Source organism: Dendropsophus ebraccatus, chromosome 1 (assembly GCF_027789765.1).
Source record: "Dendropsophus ebraccatus isolate aDenEbr1 chromosome 1, aDenEbr1.pat, whole genome shotgun sequence".
Taxonomy (NCBI): Eukaryota; Metazoa; Chordata; class Amphibia; order Anura; family Hylidae; genus Dendropsophus; species Dendropsophus ebraccatus.
Genome location: NC_091454.1, coordinates 12,398,511 through 12,410,901, shown reverse-complemented (window position 1 = coordinate 12,410,901; position 12,391 = coordinate 12,398,511). Strand labels below are relative to the sequence as shown.

The 12,391-nt window shown below is 48.0% G+C and overlaps 1 protein-coding gene across 1 annotated transcript; it reads right to left on the bottom strand.

Moving 5' to 3' along the window:
- Positions 1-1,853: 1,853 nt before the first annotated feature.
- Positions 1,854-8,966, bottom strand: LOC138788983 (hemagglutinin/amebocyte aggregation factor-like). The gene is made up of 5 exons (XM_069967447.1): positions 8,768-8,966; positions 6,998-7,073; positions 5,241-5,429; positions 4,638-4,790; positions 1,854-1,915 (listed from the first exon to the last, which is right to left on the bottom strand). Exons 1-5 carry the CDS (start codon positions 8,823-8,825, stop codon positions 1,876-1,878), a joined length of 516 nt encoding a protein of 171 aa, XP_069823548.1. The 5' UTR covers positions 8,826-8,966; the 3' UTR covers positions 1,854-1,875.
- Positions 8,967-12,391: the final 3,425 nt, after the last annotated feature.

Genomic DNA, 12,391 nt, shown 5'->3' with positions numbered 1-12,391 from the left:
TCATGGGGGCACCTCTGGGGGCATTATTAGTGTATGGGGGCACCTCTGGGGGCATTATTAGTATATGGGGGCACCTCTGGGGGCATTATTAGTTCATGGGGGCACCTCTGGGGGCATTATTAGTGTATGGGGGCACCTCTGGGGGCATTATTAGTGTATGGGGGCACCTCTGGGGGCATTATTAGTATATGGGGGCACCTCTCGGGGCATTATTAGTATATGGGGGCACCTCTGGGGGCATTATTAGTTCATGGGGGCACCTCCGGGGGCATTATTAGTATATGGGGGCACCTCCGGGGGCATTTTTAGTATATGGGGGCACCTCTGGGGGCATTATTAGTATATGGGGGCACCTCTGGGGGCATTATTAGTTCTTGGGGGCACCTCTGGGGGCATTATTAGTATATGGGGGCACCTCTGGGGGCATTATTAGTATATGGGGGCACCTCTGGGGGCATTATTAGTTCATGGGGGGCACCTCTGGGGGCATTATTAGTATATGGGGGCACCTCTGGGGGCATTATTAGTATATGGGGGCACCTCTGGGGGCATTATTAGCTCATGGGGGCACCTCTGGGGGCATTATTATCTCATTGGGGGCACCTCTGGGGGCATTATTAGTGTATGGGGGCACCTCTGGGGGCATTATTAGTGTATGGGGGCACCTCTGGGGGCATTATTATTGGTGAACATATACAAATCAAACAGCCCCCCAGACCCTCGAAATTCAATAACCCCAAACGGGGCATTGCCTAGTACTCAACAGCATTCTGAATACAGGGGAACCCCTACCCCACTCTTGTATAAGTTTTAGTCTCCATCATAATGAGCCCCGCTGGGCTTGTAGACACGCTATAAATTGTACGTTGCAAGGGTGAATATAATGCACTGCATACAGAGCACAAGAGGCAGCTATACAAGTAAGTGTCTGTATGGTGACATTTAAATTGCACCTTGTTCACATTTAGTTTCTACAATTTTATAACTGTATAACAGAGGTTACATTTTAAGCCACTGGGGAAAATGGGGTATATGAGCCAGTTCTCTAGAATTGATCGGAACCAAATTATACCTCCCAGCAAGGCGTGGGGCGAACACACAATTTTTTTTTTATTAATGTGGGGGGCCCAGACACTTTGGTTGTATGGGGCCCCGAAATTCCTGATGGCGGCCCTGATGGCGACCCCTGCGACCCCTATAGCTACGCCACTAAATTCAACAACTGACTTGACACTCTCTGGCCCATCCCGTATAATGAGTGATGAGGTAATGCACAGCTCATGGCGACTTACTGTAGAGGAGCCGGACTCTTACATAGGAGTCCCTGCAGCTCTAGGTGATTTCATTAATGCCTTACACTAGGGCGCTGTGGAAACTACTTACTGAGCAGCAGGGTTATTCTGTATGCCTCCTGCTCAGTGAACACTGTCTGGACCAAACACAAAGGGGGAGATTTATCAAAGGGTGTAAAATTTAGACTGGTGCAAACTACCCACAGCAACCAATCACAGCTCAGCTGTAGGCAGTGCTGAAAGGAAAACTGAGCTGTGATTGGTTGCTGTGGGCAGTTTGCACCAGTCTAAATTTTACACCCTTTGATAAATCTCCCCCAAAGTGACCGAACTAAAGAGAGTCAGAGTGTAAGATGCGTAGAACCTCGCTGCTTCTAGGCCGCACATTCACTCTCATATCACCTAAAGATAACGGGACATGTTGTGCCATATAGTGTGTATTTTTTCTATTTGGCTACCCTACACCATACTATAGTATAATGTACCATGTAAACTACTATAAAACAAGACACGGCGCCATCCAAAGGTTACATGGATCACAATGATAAGACAGGACAGGTTCTGCTATGATAGTTTTGCTTTATTAATTCTTCTCACATGAGTAGTACTTCCAGCGTCTGTCCCTGCAAAACAAAACAGATTTATATTGAAGCAAAAGAAACAAAAAAGACAATGCTAATAGTAATATAGTAATGGACAAGTCAGTAGAAGGCAGCGCCCGCACTAGAGGTGTCAAAGGCTATGCGGTATATGGGATAGGTATGTAGACAGATGAATATCCAGTGGACCAGAGGCCGGGGTGCAACGGAGGAAAAGGAGACTGTATATGGCAAAAGCGTGTAGAGGCAAAAATCCAATGCACTCACCGGTAGTAGCGGTCTTCAATGGTTTATTGGATACAGTTCATCATCGGGAGGGGAAGGGTGGAACAGGTGCGGGAGCGACTCGCTCCCGCACCTGTTCCACCCTTCCCCTCCCGATGATGATCTGTATCCAATAAACCATTAAAGACCGCTACTACCGGTGAGTGCATTAGATTTTTGCCTCTACACGCTTTAGTAATATAGTAATATCTTAGTGTCCGAACACTTTGGTAACCGAACAAAATCAGGGGAGGTAACGGTCAGCTAAACTATTGTTTGGTTAAGAGTTATTGAGGTGTTTGGAAACCAAGGTTACAGGAGCGGGGATTCCCGTCATAATGGCGGGAATCCTTACTCTAAACGGTGTTCTCTGCAGCGGTGGTGGGGAGAGAGAGGCAGGAGACAGATGGTTGTTTGAACTTGCCACACACCGACCGCTGTTAGAACTCAGTGCCAAATTTAAAGCGACTCCGTACCCACAATCTGACCCCCCCAAACCACTTGTACCTTCAGATAGCTGCTTTTAATCCAAGATCTGTCCTGGGGTCCGTTCGGCAGGTGATGCAGTTATAGTGATAAAAACAACTTTTAATCCGGCAACGCTGGGTCTAACGGCCGGGGCTTACATTTGTATATGCATTAGGCTGGCACCACCTCTCCGTCCTTCCTCCCCACCCTCCTCATCATTAGGAAAGCTCCAGGTAGATTGCGTCCTATTCTCCACCCGTGGCAGCCCGTTAAGACACCTGTGCAAAGCTCAAACAGCAGTAAATGTTCCTGGAGCATTCCTAATGATGAGGAGGGTGGGGAGGAAGGACAGAGAGGCTGTGCCAGCCTAATGCATATACAAATGTAAGCCCCGGTCGTTAGACACAGCGCTGCCGGATTAAAAGTTGTTTTTATGACAATAACTGCATCCCCTGCCGAACGGACCCCAGAACAGATCTTGGATTAAAAGCAGCTATCCGAAGGTACAAGTGGTTTGGGGGGTCAGATTGTGGGTACGGAGTCGCTTTAAACTTACCCCATACCGAGTTCTAACACTGGCCGGTGTGAGATGCACAATGCAGACAATGTGGCCAGTGGCTGCTGGGGGAGCTGCACCAGCTGCAGGCACCAATCTTCTTGCTGCCAGCAACACCTCCACTAGCCTGAAAGACCTCCAGGGACTCTTCTACAGGCGGCCGGTGCCCATGCTCCAGTGCCAGACTTCTTCCGCACCGCTCACCCAGCAGCAGCAGGCTCACACTTTTCCCGGCCTCTGCTGCTGCCTCTCCCCGTCGCCAGCAACACCTCCTATGGCCTCCCCCAGCTGGGTGCCTTCAGCTAGTGCAGCTCACCAGGCAGCCATAAGCCGCATTGTCCACATTGTGCGCCAGGAGCTGTTAGAACTCAGTGCCATACAGTTTAAATTTGGTGCCAAGTTCAAACAGCCGCCAAGCTCCTGCCTCTCTGCCGCGGGGAGCACCCATTTAGAGCGGGGATTCTCGTCATAATGAAAGTAACAGTAAGTAGTGGTGCAAGATGCATCAGTACTTACGGCTAGTCTTTAGACTCTGTGGGCATGGCGCTCTAACCCATCTGACCCATGGAGTGTAAAAAACAATTAAACACATCTACATTGTTCCCTATGGGAACACACAACTCAGTTCTCGAACTGCTCGGTTCTGTAACAGCCGCCCAAAACCGATTGTGTTCCAGAACAGCGGTATCACTGTAATAATAACAACAACTGTTTAGAAATAACGACACTAGTGTTAAAGCTAGACTGGGAACCTCTCATACTCAGAGCCCATACAGTGTGTACAGTCTGTATTCTGCTTATAAGCCTTTTTGGAAAATTATATTAAGTGTGAATTCACACGTACAAGATCTGCAGCAGATTTGATGCTGCGTTCAGTTATTTAGATCAGATCCGCTGCAATGTGGTGTGTGTGAAGCTACCCTAAGGTCCTGTTTTGTACAAACATTTACAACGTTTAAAGGGAACCAATCAGCACATTTGGGTTCCCTTTAACCTTATTACGCAGCCAAATTTTATGTTCAAGTGGGCCGGGCCAGTGGGGACTGTTCAAAGATAACTTACGAGTAATGCTGAGCGGAGATGCCAAACTGTTCAGGTTCGGCAATGTTCTCCGAACCCAAACTCTCGGCATTTGACTCCCAGCGGCTGCAGAGGTTGGATGGGAGTTCTGTAAAACATGGATACAAGCATAGAGGACGTCTCCCGTCAACTCTACTTACCAGAGAAATCTCCAGTTATGTAGATAAGTGGATTTTAGAGTCTTGCATGTAGACAGCAAGAGTCTTACTTAGACTTCAGAGCATCGTGTGGAAACACAAGTCTCTATAAGTCCAAATGGCTACATAATAACAGGTAGTCCATATGCTGCATAATGGTGCCCATGTAGGGCCATTAGAGTAACACCTACTATGTCGCTGAGATGAACCTATTGACTCCTATCTCAGTCAAAATACTTACTCTTTGCTGTTATCATGGTAGCTATGAGCCCCAGTAAGGTAATGGTTTGCAGGGGCATCCCATCTCAGGTAATTATCAAAGTCATTAACGTAGTCGCTCCATTTGCAGCCACGCTGAACGGTTCTATCTCCTTGACAACACATGAATTTCCACCTAGAAAAAAAAAATTGTCAGGATTTCTTTCAAATCTTTTGCACATTAGATTCAGGATTGCCCTATCACATAGACATGACTTTGGTGGAGATCACTGACCTAAGACATGCACCAATTTTTTTTTTTTAAATAAGAAGTGTCACTAGCACCAGGCATCTAGGGCACATGTACTGGAATATTGGCCCAGAGCCACTGTGTCCTCATCCTCAGAACATGATTACAGTTGAAACCTGTCAAATGAGAAACACCAACAGCGACCTACACGTTAGGCTTCTATCATGGTATCTATAATTTTATAGGGAGAAATTGCACTACCTCTGACATACTGTAGATAAAAACCTGGCCCTGTGTTCAAGCAGGAAGACTGGTCTCCATTGGATTTGATTAATTTCAATAAATATAAATTAGTGTAAGTACTGAAAATCCCATTTAACTGAATAATATTTTTACCTCCTGTCTTCTTTTCCATTATCATGGTAACTATCCATTCCACTCAGGACGGAGCCGAATGGACAGATATAAGAGAACTCTTGGTCGAAGTCATTGACGTAACTTGTCCAGGTACAGCTACCTGCTGCATTGAAGGTATTTTGGCAGCCGAAATCCCAGACACGATCCTCGCGCTTATTGTCATGGACGCTGGAGGAAGGCAAAAGAGGGTGTTAACACTTTTTGGGCAGCATTCAAATAAAATAGTCATATTTTGGAGTTTTTACAGTGGTTTGTAATACCCTATGAGTATTAGGAGACACCAAGTGACTCTTGAGTGTAACCATAGCCATAGTACTTGCTATGGGGCCCGGATACTATTGGGACTTCTCGGCTACTGTTGGAAGAACTCCAAATTGGTTATTTAGTTTCAAACATTGATGGCGTATCCTCAGGATAGGCCATCAATATTACATAAGAGGTCATCCGAATCCTCACACCCTTACCAACAGTGTTTTAAAAGAGATAAGTAAACCTTTGGATATTTGTTTCAGGAGGTTTTAACCGGATGGGGACTGTAACGACTGGAGTCGTGGATCCGATGTACCACCGCTAGCGATGGCGTAAGCCACACCAGGGAGTGGAGTCTAAGGGGCCCCTGGCCTTTACAAAGTGTGCCCGGCGGGACTTTCCTGCTGTGGCAGGCGACCCCCAGGTCGCTACCCTTGACTAGGCTTGCTAATGGTGGTGGGTGTGGTGTAGCTGGAGACACATGGGCAAGTAGGAACACAGCAGGACTCACGGCTGGAACACAGTAGGACACATGGCTAGAACCGCAGGCAGAAACCACAGGCAGGAACAACAGAGAGCTGGGACCACACAAAGAAAGAGAAGCATGCAGAGGCTCCAACAAAGGAAGGGCAGGACAGGTGCAGGTATGTTTAGGTTTGGTGGAAACCAATCAGGGACGCAGTGTCCCTTTAAATCTAAGCAGAGCCGGCGTATGCACCCTAGGAGGCGGGGACGACGGACTGAAGAGAGCCGAGGGAGGAGGAGGAAGCAGGGAACCGCTGGGGGTAATGTGTGTGGGATGAGAGAGGAGTCGCGGCTGAGGATGGCAATGCAGCTGTGACAGGGACATCAAATTTGTTTTGAACTTGGTGCTAACTTGGATTCAGCCTCCCAGAATGCCCAGCCCATGGCGTTTAAAGAGTTATGTGTTGATATCACTACTTACCTTCATGAGACATAAAGAATAAACAGCAATGCATAGAGAACGCTGAATCTTGTCACAACTACGTAAGTCCTTACTGCAGAGTCTTGTAAAAATACTCACCTGCTCCTCTGTGGGGCAAAACCCGGACGGGCATTTTCATCTTTGGTCTCTAGTGACTACTTAGCGCTGCAAAAGAAAAAACCCTACAGAGCTCTATTGATGGCTAAATGGTCACTAAAAGCCAAGGAGGAGAACACCAGTCCAGACGTGGCCACAGATGGGAATGAGGGAGCAGGTGAGTACTTTTACGACACATCTCGAGGATACAGTATAGTGAGGCCCAAAGAAAATAACAAAAAAAAAATTGTGAAATTTGAAACAAACCCAATTTGTTCCAAATTAGTTCACGCATCACTACTTGACCTGACTGGTGAATGAAATTGCCATTCCCTTTATAACGTTTATGCAAGTCATCCCTCCCCCCCCCCCCAAAATAATGGCAGGACTAACTGCACATGCCCTGCCGTTACTCTTCCTTCCCCGTAGCTATACCCCACTTTACCTGTAAACTAAGTTAATGCTCTGATGACGCTGACACTCAAAGTGGAGACCTTGATCGTAGTTATTGACCCATCGACCTGAAGAATATAAAGCGAGTATTGTACATCAAAATGATTGTAACAAACTAGAACAATGTGGAGGCACCTGCTATCTGTGGTATGGTCACAGCAATGGTAGTACAATAGAAGACAACGGGGCACTCACCGAATCTATAGGTTTGAAACTCTTTATTCAGCAAACCACATCAGGAGGGGAAAGGGAGGATAGGTGGACTTGCGGGTGCTTACACCCTCGGGACAGCCGTTGGACTCCTTGGCAGGAAGAAGCGCCAGTCGGCGTGAAACAGCTGTCCCGAGGCCGTACGCCCCTGTGAGTCCACCTGTGTGTGGTGTGGTCCGCTAAATAAAGATTTTCAAGCCTTAAGATTCGGTGAGTGCCCCGTTGTCTTTCTCCTATTGTACTACCATCGCCTCTTTGCTTTTACCGGGAGCACCTCCAGGAGGGGTGGAGATTGTGTGTCCACACGTGAGGACAATAGCAAGAGACAGAGGCCGGAAGGTATGAGGTGTGTAGTATTGGAGTATCATCATAAATTATGTGTCATCGACCTACTGTATGGTAGTTTGGTAGAAACAGTTTTCACAACCTTTGGTTAACCCACCATACGTTAATATACCAGTATGGCTCACGTATATTAAGAGTAGTATATAGCCCTTTTACCATCATTTGGGGTTTAATCATAAAATTTCATAGTTGTGTCGTGCAATGTCACATGTAAAACTCTTCCCTGTCCTATTTCTCACCCCATCACTGGTTAAAGAGGTTGTCTGGGCAGAGTTCTTTCAAGTTCAGGGGTTCAGGGACTCAGCCAATCAGAAGGACCGCTGAACCACGTCCCAAACCTGTAAGCAGCTGCACAACGGTAAGTTTTGCTGGAGACACTGTGCCATAGTGAGACAAGAGCTAAAAGAACTACAAGTTTATGAAGGTTGGCACCAAGGAGTGTTATAGCAGAACACAGGCTATCGTAAACATCACAGGACAAAACCTTAAAGTGTTACTGTTATTCGCGGTAACTAGGGATGAGCAAAGCTGGATGAGCAACGAAGCTTACAAAAAATTATTTCCTTATCTAACCAAATTTTTGCAAGCTTGGTGTTTAAATTTGGTAGCTTAAAATGGCCGCTGCAACAGAAAAAAAAATATGCTCACCTGTCTGTGCTCCCCCAATGTCGTCCTCTAATTCTCTGGTGTCTCCAGCCCGCTCAGCCAGTTACTGACTGAGAAAGGACAGTACTGTGGGCAGTGATTGGCTGAGCGGGCTGTCTTTCTCCAGAGAACAATGATCGATTGCTCCCCCATTCACTGGCCATGGAGATCTCCCGTCTCAATCAGTCACTGATTGGCTGAGCGAGCTGTCACTCTCACCTCTGGAGTGACACCCATTCAACCTATCATTGACTGATGGAGACAGGACAGCGTGGTGGCCAGTTATTGGCTGAGCGGGCTGTCACTCTTGTGTCTCAAGAGTGATGGCCCGCTCAGCCAATCACTGGCCTCAGTACTGTCCTGTCTCAGTCAGTAATTGGCTGAGCAGGATTTTGGCTGCAGAGGACACCAGAGATCGAGGACACCTGGTGACAGACAGGTAAGTATTGACAGGTAAGTATTGGTAAGTGTGGTTTGTTAAGGTTAGGTTTGGGAATTAAAAAATTTTACACCAAAAATATGTACTAGTATGTAGTTAGTATAGAAGAGACGTCAACTTTACCTTCAGGAACTGCAGAAACCACAGTGATCCCCAATAGTAGAGTCAGAATAAGCTGCATGATGACAAGGCTGGAGGGGGGCGCTCTTTGCCCTCAGGAGTCTTGAGATGCCACGAGGTAGAGGAGCTGTCCGAAGAGCTGCGTTTTGAGCTGGTTTATATACAGCAGACTGAAGGAACGTTATTACACATTAACCAGACGTCCTTCAGTCATCTGCAGCCATACTGATATCCAAAAGTGTGAAGGTTACACCCAGATGTGCATTACTATTATATAAGCTGTGAAAACAAACATAGACAATGTTTATTTATCTAACAATATACACTGAATAAGCACTTTCCCTGGTTGTGACCATGACCCCGGAGAGTCAGTGTGAAAATCTTAGCTATTGAAGTTTGGTCTGGTCACCGTCTGGTCCAGATCTCACAACCACCGGCGTGGGGCAGGGCCGTCTTAACAGCATTATGGGCCCCCTGGCAGAGGTGCGAATTGCCCCCCCTACGGCAGCACAGGCACAATACCTACAAGGGAGCTTGCTTGGGGACAGGGGACAGGGAATATGTCACAGCGGCAGTGTCGGACTGGGGTACCTGGGGCCCACCAGAGGAAATGATCCTTGGGGCCCACCAACATAGAACCAGTGAGACGACATGCTGACCCCGCTCTTTTCCTGGATTCATCTGTATCTGTGACAAATCCCTTGTGAACAACATTTTCATTTTCGAACTAAAACTCTCAGAACCCCCTACATTTATAAAGCTCTCAGGGTATGCTGGGAGTTGTAGTTTCTGAGGGCAAAACCTTTTAAGAAATCAGCGTGTGCAGAAACTCCTGGTGGCTGCAATCTGTGGGTGACAACCATCAGCCCTGAAGGTCCAGCAATACATCTGTCTACGGTGTACTACAACTCCCAGCATATCCTGAGGGCTGCAGACTGTCAACATGGCCCTCCCCTTCCTCGACCAAGAGCATGCTATTGGTATATATATGGTATTACCAATATACCAATTTATGGTAATACCAGTACACAAGGGGGAAATATTACCGCCACACCACAACCATCACCACCATATTGTTACTGACTAAATCCAGTATACTAAATCCAATAAAACACAATGCCAGATAACAAGCAACAAATATTACCACCACATACTGACTAACACCGCCACTGCTACTGACTAATCCACTGTACACAGATCACTATCACCTCATCCAGTCATATAGAGGTGGATGCAGCTCCACACAGGTTGTATACACCATATAAATTACAGTGCAGATACATCAAGTGACTCACAGGGGACGTCTTCTCTGATCGGAGTTCTTCCCTTTTCATCTTCTTCCCTGGGTCGTTATGAGAACTTCTCCGAGCCACAAATCCACAGAATCTGCCAGACAGACATATTAGGCTCCTCACTCTGGCACCATCCTCATCTCTCTACACACTGCACATCTGTATTGGCCCCTTATAGATTGCTCCCCCCTGTATTATCCCCCTTATAGATTGCTCCCCCCTATATTACCCCCTTATAGATGTCTCCCCCCTATATTACCCCCTTATAGATGGCTCCCCCCTATATTACCCCCTTATAGATGGCTCCCCCCTATATTACCCCCTTATAGATGGCTCCCCCATGTATTATCCCCCTTATAGATGGCTCCCCCCTATATTACCCCCTTATAGATGGCTCCCCCTGTATTCTCCCCTTATAGATGGCTCCCCCTTGTATTCTCCCCTTATAGATGGCTCCCCCCTATATTACCCCCTTATAGATGGATCCCCCCTGTATTATCCCCCTTATAGATGGCTCCCCCTGTATTCTCCCCCTTATAGATGGCTCCCCCTTGTATTCTCCCCTTATAGATGGCTCCCCCTGTATTCTTCCCTTATAGATGGCTTCCCCCTGTATTCCCCCTTATAGATGGCTCCCCCTGTATTCTTCCCTTATAGATGGCTTCCCCTGTATTCCCCCCATACAGATGGCTCCCCCTGTATTCCCCCCTTATAGATGGCTCCCCCTGTATTATCCCCCTTATAGATGGCTCCCCCTGAATCCCGCCCTTATAGATGGCTCCCCCCCTGTATTCCCCCCTTATAGATGGCTCCCCCTATATTACCCCCTTATAGATGGCTCCCCCCGTATCCCCCCCCTATAGATGGCTCCCCCTGTATTATCCCCCTTATAGATGGCTCCTCCCTTTATTTCCCCCTTATAGATGGCTCCCCCTGTATTACCCCCTTATAGATGGCTCCCCCTGTATTCCCCCCCTTATAGATGGCTCCCCCCTGCATTCCCGTTATAGATGGCTCCCCCTGTATCCCCCCCCCCCGTATAGATGGCTCCCCCCTGTATCCCCTCCTTATAGATGGCTCCCCCTGTATTCCCCCCTTATAGATGGCTCCCCCTGTATTCCCCCCTTATATTCTCACCTTATAGATGGCTCCCCCCTGTATTCTTCCCTTATAGATGGTTCCCCCCTGTATTCCCCCCTTATAGATGGCTCCACCCTGTATTCTTCCCTTATAGATGGCTCCCCCTGCATTCCCCCCATACAGATGGCTCCCCCTGTATTCTTCCCTTATAGATGACTCCCCCTGTATTCTTCCCTTATAGATGGCTCCCCCTGCATTCCCCCCATACAGATGGCTCCCCCTGTATTCCTCCCTTATAGATGGCTCCCCCCTGTATTCCCCCCTTATAGATGGCTCCCCCCTGAATCCCCCCCTTATAGATGGCTTCCCCTGTATTTTCCCCTTATAGATGGCTCCCCCTTGAATCCCCCCTTATAGATGGCTCCCCCTGTATTATCCCCCTTATAGATGGCTCCCCCTGTATTCCTCCCTTATAGATGGCTCCCCCTGTATTACCCCCTTATAGATGGCTCCCCCCTGTATCCCCTCCTTATAGATGGCTCCCCCTGTATTCCCCCCTTATAGATGGCTCCCCCTGTATTCCTCCCTTATAGATGGCTCCCCCTGTATTCCCCCCTTATAGATGGCTCCCCCTGTATTCTTCCCTTATAGATGGCTCCCCCTGCATTCCCCCCATACAGATGGCTCCCCCTGTATTCTTCCCTTATAGATGGCTCCCCCCTGTATTCCCCCCTTATAGATGGCTTCCCCTGTATTACCCCCTTATAGATGTCTCCCCCTGTATCCCCCCTTATAGATGTCTCCCCCTGTATTCCTCCCTTATAGATGGCTCCCCCCTGAATCCCCCCCTTATAGATGGCTCCCCCTTGAATCCTACCTTATAGATGGCTCCCCCCTGAATCCCCCCCTTATAGATGGCTCCCCCCTGTATTCCTCCCTTATAGATGGCTCCCCCTGTATTACCCCCTTATAGATGGCTCCCCCTGTATCCCCCCTTATAGATGGCTCCCCCTGTATTCCTCCCTTATAGATGGCCCCCCCTGTATTCCTCCCTTATAGATGGCTCCCCCTGTATTCCTCCCTTATAGATGGCTCCCCCTGAATCCCCCCCTTATAGATGGCTCCCCCTGTATTCCTCCCTTATAGATGGCTCCCCCTGAATCCCCCCCTTATAGATGGCTCCCCATGTATTCCCCCCCTTATAGATGGCTCCCCCCTGTATCCCCCCCTATAGAAGCTCAGTGTGCCCCCGGGA